The sequence below is a fragment of the Cricetulus griseus genome, chromosome 7 (genome assembly GCF_003668045.3).
Source record: "Cricetulus griseus strain 17A/GY chromosome 7, alternate assembly CriGri-PICRH-1.0, whole genome shotgun sequence".
NCBI classification, from domain to species: domain Eukaryota; kingdom Metazoa; phylum Chordata; class Mammalia; order Rodentia; family Cricetidae; genus Cricetulus; species Cricetulus griseus.
In genome coordinates this window covers 89,478,248-89,499,519 of record NC_048600.1, presented here as the reverse complement: position 1 = coordinate 89,499,519, position 21,272 = coordinate 89,478,248, and the positions used below count along the sequence as shown (strand labels likewise).

At 48.3% G+C, this 21,272-nt stretch overlaps 1 protein-coding gene across 1 annotated transcript in view; it reads left to right on the top strand.

The window, feature by feature from the left end:
- Nucleotides 1-5,848, top strand: part of Vps53 (VPS53 subunit of GARP complex) — a 139,302-nt gene extending 133,454 nt beyond the window's left edge. Inside the window, exons 20-22 of the mRNA XM_027426707.2 lie at nucleotides 915-1,052; nucleotides 2,414-2,518; nucleotides 3,027-5,848. Of these exons, the coding sequence (XP_027282508.1) occupies nucleotides 915-1,052; nucleotides 2,414-2,518; nucleotides 3,027-3,197 (414 nt within the window). The 3' untranslated portion in view covers nucleotides 3,198-5,848. The remainder of the gene's footprint in view (nucleotides 1-914; nucleotides 1,053-2,413; nucleotides 2,519-3,026) is intronic.
- The last annotated feature ends 15,424 nt before the right edge of the window (nucleotides 5,849-21,272 follow it).

The window sequence follows — 21,272 nt, the reverse complement described above, 5'->3', positions numbered from 1 at the left end:
CTAGAGAAATCCTAATATAGCAGTAACAAGTTACCACTTTTTGCCTTATGAATAGTAAGATTTTTGTGACAGTTTTTCAGTGCTGATGAGGGTGCAGTCTGTGATTTCTATGATGCTGGCAGCTTTGTAAACAGGTGCATTCTAGGTAAAAAGAGGCTCAAACATGTCCTGGTAATCTTCAAAATAAACTTATGCTTTGGCCTGTTCCAGAGACTGCCCCCTAAGGAGGTGCCACTGATGAGGCTAGAATCCATAATGAGGCTGTCTGCCTCAACATCTGGCTTTTTGGCTTTGTTACTGTTTTATTTTTTAGATTATATGCTGAGTGCCATGTATATGCCTATTGCCTGTGAAGGTCAGAAGAGGGCATAGGATTCCCTTGAACTGGAGTTACATATGGCTATGAGTCACCTTGTGGGTGCTGGGAACCAAACCAGTTCACCGCTGAGCTGTCTCTCCAGCCCCTCAGCATCTGTTACTAATGTCAAAAATCTAGGGAGCAAATTAAGTGAGAAAATGCTTCCGTAACTTAAACAATATAGCCTGTATTGCATGGCCATTAAAAATTGTAATTTTTTAAGACTGTCATGATGGGAAATAAAATGCAAACCCTTTGTGTGTCTACTAGAAAGGGCAGGGTGTGAAGCTATACAAACACTCAGTATGATTCCAACTAGGTTTTCATCCACACACACTGGCTAGCTGGAACTATACCCACATTTCATTGCGGTCTCTTGAAGTAGCTTTTCCTGGACAGTGGAAACTGTATTTTTTTTTTCATTTAAAGTGCTGTTTTCCAAGTTTTCTGTAATGAGAAAGGATCGTGTGTACAGTGAGTAACATACACCTGCTCAGTGTGGACACGCTAGGTGCTTGTTGCATAGAGTGTCTATAACGCTCTGCTTGGTCTGCAGCTGCTGTTGGACACCCACTCCCTGAAGATGGTCCTGCTCGATCTCCCATCCATCGGCTCACAGGTTGTGAGGAAGGCACCTGCCAGTTACACTAAGATTGTCGTGAAAGGCATGACCCGGGCTGAAATGATCCTCAAGGTGTGTCTTCTCTGGGGACTCTGTTCAAAGAGACTGGTCCCGTCTTAGATCCCTTGTTCCAGGAAATTTGGGTTTTGCAAACACAGAGTCTACCCCGTCCCCCCTTGCCCCAAGAGTTGTCCGCACTCTATGATGTTGAAAATCAGTACACAGTTACCTGGGGATCCACAATCCTTTCTGACAGGTGAGTTCTGTTTAATAAATGCTACCAGCTGAGCGTCAGGTGGCAAATCAGGGGAAAAGCCGAGAGATCCCTTGCCTCTCAGCAGGAATTTTAGGCCCAGCTGTCACTCCCTTCCCCAGAAGTCTTTGGCTTTCCATGTTTGGCACCTTTATGTGAACTCTGAACAGATGTTGTAGTAACTGAATCTAATTGGCAAATGGGCTTTTTAAGGCCTCGTTTGACAAGCGATTGGGCTTGGTGCTCTGGTAGAGCAGTGCCTGTGTCTGATCTCCACCTGGGCCTGTCAGAAAAGGCTGGCAGCTGGGAAGCAAAGGCTCTGTTCTCACGAGAGCTGAGAGTCCAGCACCCGAAGGCTCTTCAGGCCCATTTCCCAGAGTGACTCAAATGATACAGGAGAATAAGGCTCAGTGGACTGGCCTGGCTGCAGGCCTCAGGGTCTGCACCGCATGAGGGTTGTGGGAAACCTACAGCGTGTGCCTGAGGAAACTACAAACAGCCTCACCGCTGTCCTCCCCAGCTAGCTTGCTCAAGGGAGGAGAGATGCATTTTGGGAAATATCTGCCAAGGACTTTTGAAGGAACTGCTCCTTGCCACTTTCTGGTACATTCTCAGGAATTCAAAACAAAATCAGCCCACTAGGGAAGAAAAATCAGCATATTCCCGAACCACCAGAAACGAATGTGAGGATGGTGATGCCATCTGTCTGCATATTAATTGGCAGTTACATGAATGTGGCAAACAAAGTTCCAAGTCTCAGGGCTTCAGAAGAGAAAGGCCAGTTGGGGGCTTTTGTTCCTGAGAACATCTATGAGCACCCATTCCTTCTACTTCTTCCCCTTCTCAGTAACAGACAGAAGGAGTGGAGACCTCCCACCACCCATGAAATCCCCCAGCAGATGGTCTCTCCCATGCCTCCTGGTGGAATCAGGAGCCTCAGGTGTTGGGGGGCCAGGGATCCATATGTTAAAAAGCAATCTGGACACTAATGGTGACTCAGCCATTCTTGGGGATACTGCTCTAATTGAACATCAAGTAAATGAACCATCAGAACATTTCCAAACATGGGCTTGGAGTTGGCAATAGGCCCCTTCATGGTCAGCTGGCCAGTAAGGAGAGCTGAGCCTGCCCTCCAGCCTAAGGGCTCCTAAGGACCTACTCTTGTCTCCTTCCTTGGTAGGTGGTGATGGCCCCTCATGAACCATTGGTGGTATTTGTTGACAACTACATCAAACTCCTTACGGATTGCAACACAGAAACCTTCCAGAAAATACTGGACATGAAGGTAAGCTCTCTTGTTATGTACATCCCATCCACCTAGAGCATAAAATGTGAATATAGAGTTAGAGAGGCTGCCTCCAAATGCACGTTTCTGGCCTCACCTTGCATCCCAGATTGCCAAGAGCCTTTCCCGGAGGCTGATCCTGGCCATGCATCCCTAGGACCACCCTGCCCAAGGGAGGGCCACTGCCCCGTGGAGGATGGGTGGAGCAGTGCAAAGAAGAAGAGGGGGATTGCTCTTCCTTCCCTCTGCGTTTGTTTCTCTCTTCTCTCTCCAACCCTTCTTTCTCTCCTACCCTCTCACCCCCTTTTCCTTCCTCAGTTTTATCTTCCAGGCTGCTGTCTAAGACCAGTAATTGCCCTGAAGAAATCCAGGTCCTAGGGTTCTAGCCATTATGCAGTTAGCCCAGCAGAGCTGAGGCTGGGCAAACTGCAGGACCAAGGTGTGCTTCCTCTCCTGCCATCCATTGTGGAACCACCCCCTAACCACCCTTCTCTCCCTTTCCTCTCAGGGCCTGAAGAGAAGCGAGCAGAGCAGCATGCTGGAACTTTTCCGGCAGAGGCTCCCTGCCCCACCCTCAGGGACAGAAAGTTCCAGCACACTGTCCCTAATGGCTCCAACACCAGAGCAGGAATCGTCCCGCATCCGCAAACTTGAGAAACTGATTAAAAAGAGACTGTAAGGAATATACAGACACTGCCAGGGACTCTGAGCAACTGATTTCTGGAAACCCTCACTCTCAGGACTCTATGTCCTCCATCTTCAAACCTCTGGGGTATTACGGTTATTAAAATCTCTCTCCCATACCCTGTCTTAGTCTCTATGCCAGTTAGAGAAGCTGAGTGAAACTGGGTTATAAAAAGGCATCTTTAGATTATTTCCCATTCCTGAAGCTGGGGCAGCATTGGGTGAAAGGTCCATGTGGCTCACTTCTGTCTCCAGGCTGCCTGTGATGGTTGAGTTGTCACTGACTTCTGTCACCTCACCACACAGCACACACACATACACACACACACACACACACAGACACACACACACACACACACACACACACACACACACACACACACACACACCAGCTCTAGGCCCTACCAGCCTGTGCCTGCAGCTTGACTGAGAAAGCCTGGATCTCACCCCTTCCTCCCTCTGTATTTGAGGTCAAAGCCTCTGCAACCAGGGGTGCCTTTCCCCTCCTTGTCTCTGGAATGGACTTGGGGCCTGAGTGAACCAAGTGGCAGATGACAGAGTGGGATACTGGCCTCTCTTTGTCAGGACCCTGCCAGGATTGGCAAGTCTGATGTTATTGCTGCTTTCTAGGACTTAAATCTACTGTCTTCCATGACATGGCCAAATTATCCCCATGTTCTCCCATTCTGTGTACTTCCCAGCCTGGGTAGCAGATATCTTTCCTGTGATGGGCTCCTGAGCTGGTGTGGAGGCAGACCTCCCTGCTCACTTAAACACATTGTGCAGCCCACTTCGCTTTGCTCCTGGATCCTAGGGAGGGGGCTGTCTTCTGAGAAGACTGTCTTCTGAAGTTCCCTTGGAAGGGCTTTCTCTGGCTTTCTTGGCAGAAGCTGTGGGAAGGAAGACACAGTAAGTCTGACTGCCTGACTTCCCACTCCCTCATACATTTCAAGTCTAGAGTACTTTCCAGAGTCCCTGAGACATGGTGGCACCACATTGGCACGTCATTACTACTACCGTGAAAAGCCACCTAGCAATGTGGTTACTGACCTTGCACCCCAGGCTCAGAGCCTGGAACAGCCCAGAGCATAGCCCAACCCTGTTCTGCCCATGCTGCCTACTCCCAGCTCTTGAAATCAAGCTCTGTAGGGGGAAATCACCCCATCTCCAGGGAGTGAGCACCTGCCAGGGCAGGCATCATCCTGCTGTCTCAGCTCTTTTGAAACCAAGGCTCGATTACATGGCCACTGCCTCAGTGTCACCTTTAGTGACTGCTTTTGGTATGTATAAACTTGTCAGCCAGTAAGACAGTAAAATCTGGGTCCTTGAATCGATTCCAGATCCCAGTGCCATTCCTTCCATCACCACCACAGCAAAAAACTCATCTGGTTATTTCTGGATACCCGGAATGCTCAGCTTGGTCCTGGGCCCTGTGTCTCTTTTTCTCTTCTCTTTTTTGTTCTTTTGACCACTAAAGTACACCGCTAGCCCTAGGGCCTCATTTTCTTCATCAGCATCTAAACTATTCTTGCTAGTCAGTATAACTCCTAGGTACTGAGCATCAGCATCTAAACTATTCTTGCTAGACAGTGTAACTCATGTATTGAGCATTTTGAAATTCTAAACAGAAAGAAAACAAGTTGCAAGAAAAAGGTGTGTCGCCCCTGGTCAAGATGCATCATAACTTAGACAAGCACAGCTCACTGGTGCTCAGTGGTGGCATTCCTCTGTGCTGCTCTGTGGGTCTGGTATTTCTGTGGCTTGCCCTATTGGAAAGAAGACATCAGGCTGTCTCCAAACAACACAGCCAGTTCAGCCACCTGCCACCCACCTAAGGGAGCTAAGGAAGCCAGTGGGCTCCTCCCACACCTGGCTACTGTCACCATATTCACACGGCTTATTATACTTCTCTTTTTGGTTCATTCATGAGAGGCTGGTTTTCTAGCCATCTCTATGATGGCATTGAGATGTCAAGCCGCTGTTTCTCCCAGTTGGTGGTCACAGCCAGCAAAGTTACTTCCTTGATGTATTGCACTGTCGGTAATCACCGAGGAGCCATCAGATAGATGTCAGTAGGAGTTATGTTAAATGTCTTCTTGATGAGGACTGAATATGGTGTGTTCTGTACAGACAGTCTATTCCTCACCTGGGGAATGCATTAGAGTCCCCTGGGGCCCTTTGAAAAATGCAGATGTCTGGAGGCTTAGCTCTGTAAGTCTGCAGTGAGGCCTGGTGTGTATGTGTTTAGAAGCTGTCAGTATCCACGGGAGACTGATTCCAGGACCACACACACCCGATGCAGATGCTCTGTCCCTTCTGTAAAATGGCAGTGTGTGTGAATAATCTAAGCACATCCTCTCGTTGACACTAAATATCTCCAGAGTATGCATAATGCCTCATGTGATGTAAATACTACATAAATAGTTCTTTTGTTTGGGGCAGATTTCTTGTTTGGGGGTTTTGGTAGTGGTTTTATTTTGTTTTGTTTTTAAGACAGAGTCTCAGTCACTGTGTGGTTCAGGCTGTCCTGGAACTCATAATCCAGGCTAGCCTCCCAACTACTGGCATTGTAAATATGCACTGTCATACCTTTGAAATAGTTGTTACACTGGATGGCTAAGGGACTAATAACAATTGAGAAACTAGTCTGTATGTGTTCAAACAGGTTTTTTTCCCCCCCAAATATTGTTACTACGTTTGGTTGAAACCACAGATGCATGACCTGTAGATACAGAGGACCAACTATAGAATGCATACTCCCTGCTGTCAGCCCTTGCATTGAAAAGAGGAGGGACCTTTTAAAAGGAGTCTTCTAACCCATTTTCATAAATGTGTGTTTCTATGGCTGTCTAACACAAGGCTGTAGCTGTAGAGTTGAGCTGGTACCAGCACAGCCTTTCTAGTGGCTAGCAGCTTTCCTCTGAAGCTTGTATAGATGAGGACTGTACCTAGAGCTAGGCTCTTCCCATAGTGATTAGGGTTCTTCTTGTTTTCATGGCCATGGCTCAGCCAGAAACTTTATTTATTCTTGTCACCTCAAAGCAATATACATAGCTAGGTGTATGGCGCACATCTTTAATTCCAACACTGGGGAGGCAGAAATAGGCAGACCTCTGAGTTAGAGGCCAGCTTGGTCTACATCGTGAGTTCCAGGCAAGCCAAGGCTGCACAGTGAGAGACCCTGTCGAAGAAAAACAAGACAAAAAACAACAACAAAAAGTGAAGATTTCTCTGCAGCTCTTTTGTTAGGACAGGTAGCTGGCTTAGAGGGGCCAGACTTGAGAAAGTTTTGTTTAGACTATACCTGCAAAGCAGGAACCACAAAGAACCCTGGCCTCTTGCAGAGCCTTGCAGGTGCAAAGCCTTGGGCTCGACTGTCAATAAAAAGAAAATTCCTCTCTGGCAGAACAGAGTCAGCACCAAGACTCTGCCCAGCACCCAGAAAGTTACCCACTTTGAATACATTTCAAGTGGCTCTAAGGTGAAGATCCAACAACTGAGCACAGAGAGCACGGGTCCTGGCTGCTGCTTGACGTGGACTCATTACACAGGCCCATCCTGAGTCGCTGTTGGACAAGGAAGCCTGGCTCCCTGTTTACAGAAGGCTAAAGGAAGTGCCAGAAGTGCGCAGCTGGAAATATCATTCCTCTCCCTAGGAAGAGAAGTCTCAAAATAACCTTAGCTTGCTTGAGGGGGAAGGCGAGTTCCACACTTATTGTCTACTCCAAGTTGGATTCCCAAAAATAAAACTCTTAGGACTGACTACATTGGGCCATTTAAGCATTAGCCTTGGAAACAGGCTTGTGAAAAGCCAGCAGACATGGAGAGAACCATTACATTTTACGTATGAAATAAAAATTTCCAGTCCCATCCTAACTGTCCATCAACAAAGCCTGTTGGACCGCAGAGTTCTGCACCTTTGGGAGATGTAAATTTCTTTCAAATAAAAGGACCATTCTTTGGTGTGTCTTTCGTTTTGCCCATCTGGAATTGATTTCTTGCTGCATCTTGAAATACAAAATACTGTAGTTAATTAAAGCATTGCTGAATGTCATTTGCTAGGATGTCTTTCCCTACTGCTGACAGAAAACAGAAGGAACCCGAAGAAAGAGCCTGAGCTTCCCTCCCAGCCACCTCTCTTCTCACTCAGGCAGGTGGAGGGACATGCTCTTTTTTCCTAACCGTCTAAGGGGGCTGTGCCCAAGGAGAGCATGGCAGTGCTGGGCCGCCGCTGGCTGTCCAGCTGCAGTGGCACCCTCTGTCTGAATGTGTGTCAAGTGTACTGCTCCTGGTTTGGATTCCACTCTGCACTGAGTTTCCACCCGTTGGCTTTGCCCTCCCCTCCCTGTTCCAGTCTCAGCCCAGTTTCCCATGTGGCTGCCCAGAGATCGCTCACTTGCCTGTGCACAGCAAGTTATTCCTGCTTCCTTCACAGCTGGGTGGGCATTCTGCAAGGAGATCTTTGAGGGAATTGTGATGTTTCTTTCAACAGTGGAAAATCTGCCGTAGCACTGCCATTTGTCTGGCCTGAGATCTTTACCTAGTTTCCATCCATCGTCACCAGCTCCTGCTTCCACAGGACAGCCAGGGATCACTCTCATGAGAAAAGAAACACTTCTGATTACCCACCCCAGAGGACGTGTGCAAGATGATCTTCCTCCCAGCCCTCCGCCTTCTCACCTACATAGCCAGGCAGAGGAAGCATTGGTGAGCAGTGGCCTATGAAGAATGTGTCCATTGGAAACAAAAGCAGGCTGGGATGGAAACTTCCACAGAAGCCCTGCTCTGCAGGTCTGGTCCTAGCACTTTGACATGGGGCCAGTCATTGATTCTCTGAACCTGAGCTTGCAACATCTGTGAAAAAGGATTATAAATCTTCCCAGTAATCCTCTCTCTCTCTCTCTCTCTCTCTCTCTCTCTCTCTCTGTGTGTGTGTGTGTGTGTGTGTGTGTGTGTGTGTGTGTGTGTGTGTTTAATTTCTTTTTAATGAGACAGATCCAGGCTGACCTCAAAGTTCTATTCCTCCTGCTTCTGCCTTCCAAGTGCTGGGATTGCAGGTATGTACAACTAAGCCCAGCTCTTTCCAATGACCCGAGGCAGGAGGTTTTCTGTGAGTTTGAAGCTGGCCTGGGCTATATAGTTCCAGACCAACCTGGCTTGCAAAGCAAGACTGTGCCTCCTAAACAGAGTCAACAAGACTGCAAATCACACCAGAAGAGTAATGGGTCTGCCTCTCTGGGCCATGAGAAATGTGAGGGTTCATTATCATTTGCTGACTGAGACTGGCTGGAGGGCCTGACAGTGGGGGCATAATCTCCTGTGGCCAGCCTGCCACAGTGGATGAACCCTGCTTCTCTGCCCCAGCTGCATCCGCAATGAGCAGCAGAATGCCGGCCTTGTCCTTTTTAGGCTGTGATGGTGATGTCCATCTCACTCAAGAGTTCCCAAATCCTGTGCTTCTCTTAACCTGGCAGCGGCTACTTCCCTAGCCATTAGGGATAAGCCTACAGACATGAAAGAGAGCTTCCTCTCCCCGTAGTGTTGGCAAGGCTGCCCACTTTGGAGAGTGGGACACATTTCCTTTGAATGCGCTGGCAAAGGCGATCTTCCCAAGGAGTGCTTTGCATCCGATGTCTAGTCTGTGGCTCCGGTCTCCAGTTAATCTTGCCTGAACGCCTTCTGCTGTCTTCTGGGGTTTTGTGAGGTTTGTTTTTTGACCTACAGTAACCCCCAAATTATGGAGAGACAAGCAGTCCTAATTGGAAAAGCTGTGGTTGGCTCACAGAATGGAATCCGTTAAATGCCTGTCAAAAAAATCTTAGATTTTTCCCAAGGCTGCCTAATTACCTGCATTCAGGGGCGAAGTTCCTACTTAGCCCTGATGATTCAGAAACTGTGGAGAGATAAGTGTGGTTATAAATTAAAAATTGTGGTGGGTGGGGCTTGGTGGCAGACTCCTAGACTCCTAGCACTGGGGAAGCTGAGGCAGGATGATCAGGAGGTGGAAGCCATCCTTCTGGTTGGGGATATAGCTCAGGTAGAGTGCTTGCCTGGCAGCTGCAGGAACCTGTATCCATCTACAACATGATCAAAAACAAAACACTTTCAAAGGTTTTTTTTTTTTTGTTTTTTGTTTTTTAACCAAAACAAACAAACTGTGGGAGAAAATCTACTGTGAAATGCTCAGTCCACCCAGACTGCTTCCCACTTCATCTGAGATGTCTTTCAGCTTCTGCTCCATAATCAAGTGGAATTTGCACAATTTCCACGACTCCTTCTGTTCAGGAAAAGTTTTCAACAAGTCAGAAATTAAGACCAGCTTCTCAGTAAACTCCCCTCTATTCCCAAGGTCAAGGAACATCTTTACATAGGGTGGCAAAGCTCTCCAGTGTGGAGTGTGGCAAGCTCTGTCACTTAGTCTGTGTTAAGGTGCAAGTAGACTGCATCCGCCAGTGCCCTGAAGGGAGTACTGTCACTGGCCATCAGAGGCACACACTGAGGGGCTTTCCCAGACAAAAAGAAGGATAGCTCATACACAGAGAAACAACCATTCACAGACACCTGCTACCAGACCCAGGCTTGGGGGAGTCCTGACACCATGTTTAACTTTACTTTTAAGATTTATTTTGGGGGGGTGTCCATAGAGCACATTGGATCCCCTGAAACAGGAGTTACAGATGGTTGTGAGCCACCGTGTGGATGCTGAGAATTTGCCTCAGTTCTGTGGACTAACAGCCAGTGCTCTTAATTACTGAGCCATCTCTCCAGCCCTCCCTCCTCTTTTTGAAGCAGAGTATTTTACTCTGTAGTCCATGCTCATTTCAAACTTGTGTCAATCTGTCTGTCTCAGCCTCCCAAGTACAAGGATTACATAGAACAGCCATAGCTATCTTGTGCTCTTTTAACTTTGAATTATATTTTTTCAAATGTATTTTAATGTCCACACCACACACACACACACACACACACACACACACACACACACACACACACACACACTCGGAGTAGTGCATGTGTGGAGGTCAGAGGACAACTTTTAGGAATTAATTTTGCTTCCACTATGTAGTTCCTACTGATTGATTCAGGCAGCAGACACCTACCACTGAGCCATCTTGCCAGCCCTTGTCCCAGGTATTGGCTCTGAGGTTGGCAAGCTTTGTTGTCAGAGGAGAATGCAAGAAGTAGATCCCAGTTGCCTTGGTCCTGGACCCTAGCTATAGGGGCCAACTATGGCTTCCACTGTGAGATGAAGATGGCAAATTCCAGGCCAGACAGGCCACATAGCAAGACCTATTCTTTTTTTGTTTTATTTTGTTTCTCTGTGGCTTTGGAGGCTGTCCTGGAACTAGCTCTTATAGACCAGACTGGTCTCGAACTCACAGAGATCCGCCTGCCTCTGCCTCCCGAGTGCTGGGGCTAAAGCCATGTGCCACCACTGCCCGGCAAGACCTATTCAAAACTAAATGGGTTGAATAGTTTTTGTGTATGGAACCAGGAAGCTCAGAGAAGGAGAGTGATGTCCCCAAGAATATGTACCCAGGTGTGGGGTGGACCTCAAGGCAACTACTGCAGCTTGACAAAGTTCCAGCATTTCATCATTGCAGACCACACCCAGGAAGGGGTGGATCCAGGACTGGACCAAAGTCTCCTTCCATTTTCTAGATCCCATGTACTTCACCTGTAGTTTTCAAATTTATAAGCCAAGGGGTTCTTGCTATACAAAATAGGCATGGAAACTTTATTATAAATAACATGTTTTAAGCTTAAATCTTTTCAAAGAAAATCAGAATGTTGAAACTGTTTCAGTAAGTGGAAAATGTTTTTGGGATCAGAGGCACATACCTGGAATCGGGAGGATCAAGGAACACCCTCCACTGCCTGGCAAGATGGCTCAGTGGTCACAGCACTTGCTGCTCTTGCAGAGGATGACCTGTGTTCACTTCCCAGCACCCACTAAATCTAGTTTTATAGGGTCTGATGCCCTCTTCTGGCTTCTTTGGGCACCAGGCATGTGAGGCCAGCCTGGTCTACATGAGTTACTGAGAATATTGTCTTTTTGTTTTTTAAAGGCACATCTGGTGGCACACACCTTAAATCCCAGCACTCAAGAAGCAGCGTCAGGCAGATCTCTGTAAATTCGAGGCCAGCCTGGTCTATATAGCAAATTCCAGGGCAGCCAGAGCTCCATAGTGAGAGCCTGTCTCAAAAAGAAAGAAGAGGAGAATGAAGAAAGGAAAAAGTACTTTACATCTAAAATCATAAATGACAATTTATAATTTATGTTTCAATCCAGCATCTACTTTATTGCTGCTTGCTTTGGTTTCACAGTATATGGAAATCTTGATCTGAAAATTTGCAAACAAGCCAGGAGGTGGTGGCCCTCACCTTTAATCCTAGCACTCAGGAGAGTGAGGCAGGCAGATCTCTGAGCAAGTTCCAGGACAGCTGGGACTATAGAGAGATCCTGTCTCGAAAAGAAAAATTGAGAACAGTGTTTGTCCTCCCAACCACTGCTCTGCCCCCACACTGTGTGTGTGTGTGTGTGTGTGTGTGTGTGTGTGTGTGTGTGTGTGTGTACCAGCATACATGTGCCACAGTGTGCATGTGAAGGTCAGAACAGCACTGGGTTATGGTCTCACTTCCCACCTTTGAGACACGAGCTCTCTTGCTGTTCACTGCTGCCTACACCAAGATAACTGATTACCCAAGCTTCCTGTGAGTTTCATGTCTTTGCTTCCCATCCCCTGATAGGGCCACATTGGAATTACAGATGTTGGTGAATTCTATTGTGTTGGATTTTTATGTAGGTTCTAAGGTTCTAAACTTAAGTAGTTAAGCTGATGTGGCAAACACTTTACCCATCAAGCCACCTGCTCATCCCAAATACATACATGCATACATACATACGTACATATTTTCAAGGCAGGCTGTCCTGGAACTAGCTCTTGTACAGCAGGCTGGTCTCAAACTCACAGAGATCCGCCTGCCTCTGCCTCCCTAGTGCTGGGACTAAGGTGTGCGCCACCACCACCCAGCGTCCCAAATATATTTTAATACACACACACACACACACACACACACACACACACACAATTTGTTTGCTTGGTTTTTTTTTTTTTTTTTTAACATCAAACCCTCAATCTTTCTGCCTCACAGCCTCCTGCACAGCCTGAGTTGCTAGGGCTACAGTGTGTGTCACTGTGCACAGCTGCAAGCACAGATAACTTTAATTAAACAGAAAAACCAGGAGTTGGAGAGGTGGCTCATCCCTATCACTACATAAACTGCACATGGTAGTGCACAGTTGCTTTCTGGTTTTTGTTTTTAATGTATGTATGCGTGTCTGTGTACAGTGTATGCATATGAGTGCAAGTACTCTTGGAGGCCAGGAGAGGGCATCAGATCCCCTGGAGCTGGAGTTACAGGCAGCTGTGAGCCTCTCATTGTGGGTGCTGGGAACTGAACTCTGATCCTCTGCAAGAGCAGCATGTGCTCTTAACCACTGAGCTGTTTCTTGAGGCCCTGGTGGTACACACTTGTAATCCCAGCACTTGGAAAGTGGGGGGCAGGACTATCAGATGTTCATGATCAGCCTCAGCTACAAATCAAGTTCAAACAAGGCTAGAATAAGAGATATAAAATCCTGGAGAAAGACACACACACACACACACACACACACACACACACAAACACACACACACACACACACACACACTCACACACGGAGAGAGAGAGAGACAGAGACAGAGACAGAGACAGAAGAAAGAATAGAATCAAAGCTTTGTGGGGGTCCACCTCATGCCATCTCCATGTGGGTTTGGAAGCTCCTATCCCTTGTTTCTCTGACCTTGGAAGGTAGGAGGTTTAGGCCTATTGCCTTGCAGGAAGCAGCCCCATTCCTTTACAACACCCCACCCATTCAACAATAGCACCTGAACTGTTGCCCAGTTTCTGTTCAGATAGCCTTGGAGGCCACCTCCTCTGCTAAAAAAGACACTCAGGAAAGTTCTGCTGAGCACCCACTCTGCACAGCAGTCAATTCCAAGAACAAGGTAGTTGTCTTAGTTGGTGTTCTACTGCTATGAAGAGACACCATGATCAAAGCAACTCTTAGAAAAGCGTTTAACCTGGACTGGTGGCCTGCATGCAGACATGGTAGCTGAGAGTTCTGCATCCTGATGCAAAGGCAGCAAGAAGAGAGAGACACTGGGCCTGGCTTGAGCATTTGAAACCCCAGTGACACACTTCCTCCAACAAGGCCACACCACCTCCAAGAAGGCCACACCTCCTAAGCCTTGTCATGTGTGCCACTGCCTAATGACCAGAGCATTCAAACATACTAGCCTATGGGGGCCATTCCTATTCCAAGTACCACAGTAGTGTAAGGGGAACGAAGGGGGGGCGGGGGCTGAAAGGAAGCAATCCCAAAAGCCTCGGGCTTTCTATCCAAAACCCTGAGTGTGCAACACTCTCCAGCTTCCCTTAGAACTTGAAACATAGGCATGACGATGTGTGTTGTTCCCTCAGGAGATCAACAGATGGAGATGGGGACTGTCAGCCTCAGGGCAGCCTTTCCCTGCCTCTGGAGCCCAAGGTTAAGGGGATCAATAACTGGGCACTTGCTGCTTCACAGCAGTAAACCCTCCTTCCCTCCAGGTGGGAAGTTCTGAAGTGGAGCACCAGGGTTCAGTGTACATTATTGGTCTGGGGACTTTGACCAAAGGCCCTCATTTTTTGGAGAGGGTACTAACTGAGGTCCTGTTGAGCTCAGGCTGGTCTCAAAGCTACCCCATACTGTGTAAAGCAGTGGTTTTTTCAGCCTGTGCCTTGCCTGGAGTGACTCCCTTTTCAGGGTGGAGGATGACTCTACACCTGGGTGGACTTGTGAACAGCTGTGGGTGTTCAGTACCATCCACTAACACAGACTAACAAATAATAAATGATTTGTTCCCAGTAGGATGAAGGGCACCACCCTATAAATGTATTAGGGTGAATTGGGGCTGCAGGAGCCTGAGAGCCATTCTCGAGAATCATGGGAAAAGAGCCGCTTCCTCATTGGGGCCACCTCAAGAGGAAGATGCCTAACCCTTGAATGATGAAGGATCCCACTGACCTGTTGTCTGCTCACCTAGTGACTGGTAGGCAGATAACTGGCTGTCCCAGGGGCCTTGGCACATCTGAGTCCCAGCCTACTCAGATTGCTGTGTGTTTTATTCCTCTGTCTGGACCTGCCGTCCACCCATCCTCTTGTTCATCTGGCCCTGCCCTTTCACCTCTGCAGTCAGACTCAACTCTGCAGTTCTCAAACTTGTGGCTGGGCCCTAAGGACAGCAGCAGACCCGTGGACCCATCGTCCTTTCTCTCACCTGCTACTGGTTTACAAAGGACCTAGGGCCTAGTACAGCTTCATTTTCATTTATCTCTAAATGTATTTAAAGTCTATTTTATTATATTTTATTTATTCAATTTTTGTGGATTGTGGGTGCGATCCTCTTGTGTAAAGGTCAGAGGATAACTTTCAGTTCTCTTTTTCAGGAATCAAACTCAGGTTAATAGGCTCAGCATCTGGCACCTTTACCTGCTCATCCATCTCTCTGGCTCCTGTTTTTATTTTGAGACAGAGACTTACCAAGATGGCCTTGTACTCTTTATGTAGCCCAGACTGGAATCAAGTTCCCAATCCTCATGTCTCAGCCTACCCTGTAGCTGTAAGTACAGGTTGTGATTCAGGGGGCAGAGAAAGGTAGATCCTTGTGGGTTGGAGGCCACCCTGGTCTACATAGCGAGGTCCAGGCCAGCCAGAGCTACATAATGAGACCCTGTTTCAAAACAAACAAGCAAACAAAACACGGGCTACCAGGGCTAGGGAAATGCATGAGCCTGTAAAACACTTTTCTCCCAACGTGAGAACTGAAATTAGGATCCCCTGGTGCCCACACAAAGCCCGGAAGGCACAGGGTTTGCCTGTAATCCTAACTCTCAGGATATAGAAAGAGAGGATCTTGGGAGCAAGGTAACTCTGCTTTGATAAATACAGAGAAATCCAGGAAGATATCTGACCTACACACACACACACACACACACACACACACACACACACACACACACACACACACACACAATACCGGTTGGTGTTGCCTGCCTCTTACATCTGCAAGGTGGTTTTGCTGAACACTCCCTTTGATGGTGTGTTCATACCTACTTCTCCACATCCCCACTGGGGCATGGCCATGATGTTTTTTCCGGCATCCTGGGCTAGAGGATGTAATTGCAGCTCTATCTGCAGAAACCCAGAAGGCAGAAGTTCCTCTTTCATTTTCATTGCACAAGACCAAATGTAACCCAACAACCTAATGCTGCATCTTGCAAGGAAGCTTACTTAGTCAAAGTTGGTTGTGTAAAAGACCCAGGCCCTTCTGCCTGGGGCTTCGTTGGTTCAACCATGAAATCGATGGTCATGCTTTCTTTTCCTTTTGTTTTTTTTTTTCTTTTCTTTTCTTTTTCCTGAGAAAGGGTCTCATGTAGCCCAGCTGGCCACAGACTTGATATGCAGCCAGTAATGACCTTGAACATCTAATCCTCCTGCTTCTCCCTCCCCAGTGCTGGGATAACAGGCAGATACTTCCATGCCCAGTTTTATGCAGCACTGGTGATCGAATCCAGGGCTTTGTTCATGGTAGACAAGCAAGACTACCAGCTGAGTTTCATCCCCACCCCAGTGGTCCTTTCTACATGCAGTGTGGTGAGTTAATACATAATAAAGTAAAATAAAGTGAAGTAGTTATTTTTCCTGGTTACCTCTACTCCACAGTGGCACAGGTCAATATGAGACATGAGCACTTAGACTTCTGCAGTTCTGTAGCAGAGATGAGGTTTTGAAAGCCTGGCTGTCCATGCAAGAGTCCTAGAGTGCTCCTCTGGTCGCTCTTCTTCTGCTTCTTATTCAAAAAGTGCTTTTCAGTTGTAAACACCACAGTCCTGGAGAACTTTGTTAACTCCAGTTCCAAGAGCTCTGATACTTCATTCTAGTCTCTGAGGATCCAGGCATGTACATGGTGTACATATATATAGGAAAAATACACAACATAAATAAGTCTAAAATAATCAAACTAATAAATAAAGCCTATAATCCTAGCACTTGGCAGCTGGAGGTAGGAGAATCAGGTGTTCAGTTTAAGGTCATTCTCAGCTACATAAGAATAAAAAAAGAGAAAAAATATAACAAAGAGAAGCATGAGATAAGATTTGGGGGGTGTTGGGTGAGACCTACCAGACTGGAGGTGCCAGGCCATAGAGAATGTCTGATCCCCTAAAACTGGAGCTACAGAGGGTTGTAACACTCTGTGTGGGTGCTCGGAATTGAACCCAGGTCCTCTGATAGAACACCGGGGGTTTCATCCCCTGAGCCATCTCTCCAGACTCAAGAAACTGTCATATGAGGAGCAACTGGCTGTACCCAAAGGCTCTCGTTTTCTATCCTGTCTTGGGCAGCAGCCATGCAGTGCCAGATCCTCTGTGGTCTTGGAGCACCTTGGAGACTGTAGAGGCTGCCTTTGCAGTGTGGCCCCACAGACCAGCTGTTTGTCTAAGGGATGGTGACAGCATACCCTTCTATTTGTCAGCCAAGGAAACAAGAGTCTGACCTTCAGTTGCTTAACCAAGGGCTATTTTCCCAGCTTGCAAGCCCTTGCCCAGTTAGAATGTGCTGAACAGAGCCAGAAGTGCATTATTGTAAACCCAAGGAGGCCATGTGCCCTAGCCCTCTGCAAAATCCCATCTGTATGTATTTTGCAAAGGCCAAGAGTGGACCTTTTCAAGTGTAACTAGGGAGCACATGGGAAAGTCAGCTCTGAGTTAACAGATGGGAGGTCCCAGGTAGGGCAGAGTTCACTGAGCTTGTGGGGGCTCCCTACACAGGGAACATTTGCCTGATTACATGCCAGTCACACTTGGTCTCTGGGTTAATGTTGCCCTCTGACTTGAGCAGACCACATCTCTCCACCCAAACTGGTGAGCTCCCAGATGAGAGGTTGGGAAAGGGGCCTGCTGGTCCTCCAGGCCTGCTTAGCTCTGAAATTGCCAAGCAAGCGCCTGAATGTTCCTCTGGCTCTATGCTACCCTGTGAATCCCAAGGGCTCCTGGTTATCGGCCCATCCCCACCCCCAACACCAGTGCCCACACTCATGGGGGTTGTGTTGGGTTACTAACCATCAGAGCATGCCTTTGTCTTTTAAGCCTCCTGTGTGTTGGGATTACAGGGTGTGCATCATCCTTCCTGATTCCTGGCTAAAGCATGTTTTCTTCATCAACCCTGCTCTCAAAGAAGGAGGAGGAAGAAAAGAAAGAAAAAGAAAGAAAGGAAGGAAGGAAGGAAGGAAGGAAGGGAGAGAGAGAGAGAGAGAGAGACAGAGAGAGAGAGAGAGAGAGAGAGAGAAAGAAAGAAACAAAGAAAGAATGAAAGAAAGAAGGAGGCACGATCTCATGTAGCCCAGGCTGGCCTTAAACTCTCTAGGTAGTCAAGGATGGCCTTCAGTCATGAATTCCAGATTCCCGTGTCTCCATCTCCCAAGTGCTGGTAGTACTGGCCTGTGCCACCCACCCTTCCCTTCTTTACAGAATGTGGCAGACCCCTTGCAATGTCCTTTGAAAACAAGGACTTTAATCTTCAGATAAAAGGACAAAATTAAATTCTATTTTTTAAGCGTTTTGTTGGCATGGATACAAATAAAGGAGAGAAGAGATCTGATTGGACAGTGAGGCAGGTCCTCTACATTATTCAACAGAGAACAACCTGGAAGCCTAGAGGCTGGAGACTGCAAGGTGCCATGGATATGGGCACAAGCCAGCAGACTGAGCCAGGACTGGTTTTAATCCCCTGGCTGGCTTTGCTGAAGACAGGCTGTTCCACAGAAATAAGCAGCAGCCATGAGGGGTCCTGCCTTGCCCTTGTCTGACTTAATTCCCATTTGGGCATCAGTTTACTTTAGTGCAAAAAACCCACAAAAATGCAAGATTGGCATCCATCATCAGGCAGCTTTTGTTCCTGAGGCCCTGCTGGGAGAGGCCTGAGGCTGGAAGCCAAGTTCTGTGGGGACACGATGCCTCTGTGATCTAGGCCTAGGGGTGATGGCCCTCTCTGAAAGGACAGCTTTGAGATGAGGCCAATCTCTATATAGGCTCCACAGTCTCTCTGGGCCATGCTTGTTTTGTCTAAATTACCTCCTGGTTTCCACAGACACCAAGCTGTCCTCAAATAAAAGCCCGTCTCCTAAACTGGGATAGTACGGATTAGGGGAATCAGGTGTCTTTTCCCGTCCTCTGCTGGCTTTATTTTATTTTATTTTTAAACAAGACCTTGTTAAGTAGCCCTGACTGGCCTGGAATTTCCCCCAAGCTTGAATTTTCTGAGCAACATCCTGGGGGAAACATCTGGAATAAGATGTAGGATACTGAAGAGTCCGTCCGCGTGGCAGGCTCTTTAAAGGCTCTAGTGATCGTTCAATTTGAAGCTGGGTATTTGGTTCATACCATAATCTTAGCACTTGAACATGGTAGGCTGAAGCAGGAGAATTGTCTAGAATTTCATGCCAGCCTGTAAGACTTTGACTTAAAACTAAAACAAAACATTTTAAATTTAAACTCACTGCTCAGGCCTTCAGAGAAAGAGCCCCATTTCCGGGATCTGAGTTTCAAGGTTCACACGTGGTTACACAGGAAGTCCCCTTCTCAGGCCCCCTGAGCCGTGGTTCTGCTCTCTCTTTCCAAGAGCACCTCTGCCCCACCCCCCAACCCCAGGAATGTGAGGCCTAACCAGACAGGATTATTGGCAGGAGCTGGTGGGTGATTCTGGGGATTCTGTGTGGAAAGGAGGTTCACCACCTTGGTCTCTGCATCATGAACAGACCTATGGTTAATTGTCCATGCCCTTTGGATTTCTGCACAACTCAGTGCTAAGTAGATCTGGAAGGAAGAAAGGGAGGGGGAGGGAGAGAGGGAGAGAAGAAGGAAGGAAGGAGGGAAGGGAGGATGGACTGATGGACTGGTGGGTCACTCCACTTATGCTTTGAAAGCTGCTTGGTGGTTCCCCGGAGCCCGGAGGATGCCTGCTTGGTCTGTGCCTAAAAGAGTTGGGAGAGGTCGTTCTTGGTAGTCAGACAGAACCCATACCGGTTGTAGACCAGCTACTCCCTGTGTCCAGTTTGACAACTGATACTCCTGGGACCCAGAAACGGCTTTGACATCCTGGGCCATCGGCTTAATGATGCTGGTGCCAGTGAGGATGTGTACCAAAAAGAGTTGCCTGGAGTCACTCGACCCCTCCAAGGCTGGGAGCTTCATACTCTCTTATGCTAGCAGCTTTGCTGTCTCCGTGGATCTTCTGCCATAATGTAGATAAGTGTCCAGAATACAGCTCAGAGGGTGGCAATGTGGCTTCTCAGGCTCTGGAGCCAGCAAGTCCCAAAGTAGGCAAACTCCCTACAACGATCTGCACTGAGATGGAGTATGGTAGTCAGGGCCCAGTATACTGAGCTGTCTCAGGCTTGTCCTCCAGTATCTGGTCTACCATAATCTCCTTGGATCAGTTGCCACCTTCCTGGTCATCCTTCCCAATATGACCAGCCCACCTTTCACACCCTCAGAAAGTACAGAGGCTCCTCCTCTGATGCCAGCGGTCCAGTACTGCTGAGGTGTGCAGGAGTGGGGAAGTGTGACCACACAGAATGTCCTTGCATTTGACGCTTGCCTGGTACCATTCACTGAGGATTTTGTAACCTATCCCCACCTGCCCTGGGTGAATGAACGCTCTCCCAGTACAGCCTGCTCCAGAATGTACCCTCTGTGGAAGGGGTGAGCCTGGCTTTTTGGTTCATAGCAAGCAGCCTTCTACCTGTCATGTGATTGGAAGGCAAGGCAAGTCCCTCTGTCTCCTGAAAGTGATGGGTAGAAAGGAGGACTGGGCTTGGCTGCCAGATCTAATCACAAGTCTGCGCCAAGCAGGACAGATGTCCTTTGTCTTGGCAGAGCTGTGGACAGTGCTGTGAAGGTGGGCCCGGGAAGTCTTCTGGTGGGGTATATGGCACTTGCTCAGAGCTGGCACCCGATGAGTAGGTTTGTCGGAGGCCAAGGTTCCAGAACCTCAAAGAGCAGCATTAGAACTGCCCGGGAAGTGTGATGACTGTGTACTTGGTGCTGACCCTGGACATCTCTGTAAGAAAAAGCATTGAGTTTGGGCAGACCTCCAAAGCAACTAGTTCCCACTGAAGAAGTGCTTCTCTGTCGAAGCTAACAGGAAGAGAGAGCTACAGTCTGATTTTGTTGTTGTTGGGTTTGGGTTTTGTCTTGTTTTTAGAAAGGATCCCCTCAGATGGCACAGAAGGAAAGTTCCTGTGTGTTAAAAAAAAAAAAAAAAATGTGACCTTCATAAGGGATCTTGGGCCCTAAGACAGTCAGCCCAGCTGGGCAGCTAACTTGCTAGTCTCTCTTGGAGATCCAAGCCTGTGACACCCTCAGTACGTCCCTGCCTGGCCTGGCCACAGCCTGTTCAGCTAAGCACCCGTCCAGGGAGTGATCAACGCCTCCCTGGAGTCCAGAGGAGTAGGCCGGTCTCTCCTCTGGGGCAGACGTGAGAGCCAGAGTGGGCCCTACTGAGCCAACAGGCGGCCGTAGCCATACGAAGCGCATTAAGTATTAATAATTTCCAGTTGTTTGCTCGTTGTCTCTCCCCCCCTTCCTCCCGCCCCAGGCCTCTGCAGGCTGGGACTGGGCTCTGGCTCTGGGCTGCCAGATCTAGAGATACTAGCACCTCCCGGGGGCCGGGGGACAGGACAAGGGACAAGGATCCCGCGCACCCCTGAGACAGGGTGGGGGACCGGACAGAGCCCGGCAGCCTTGCCAGCGGGCGACGCGGCTTGCCAGGGGGAGGACGGAGGGGGCGTCGCGGGAAGATCGGGTCGCGCGCGGGCAGGCTGGGCGGCTCGCGGCGGGAGCGCAGCGGCCCCTGGTGCACAGCCTTTCGGCGGTCACCACGGCTGGGCCGGCCCCCGAGGCGGGGCGGAGGGCGGGTCTCAAG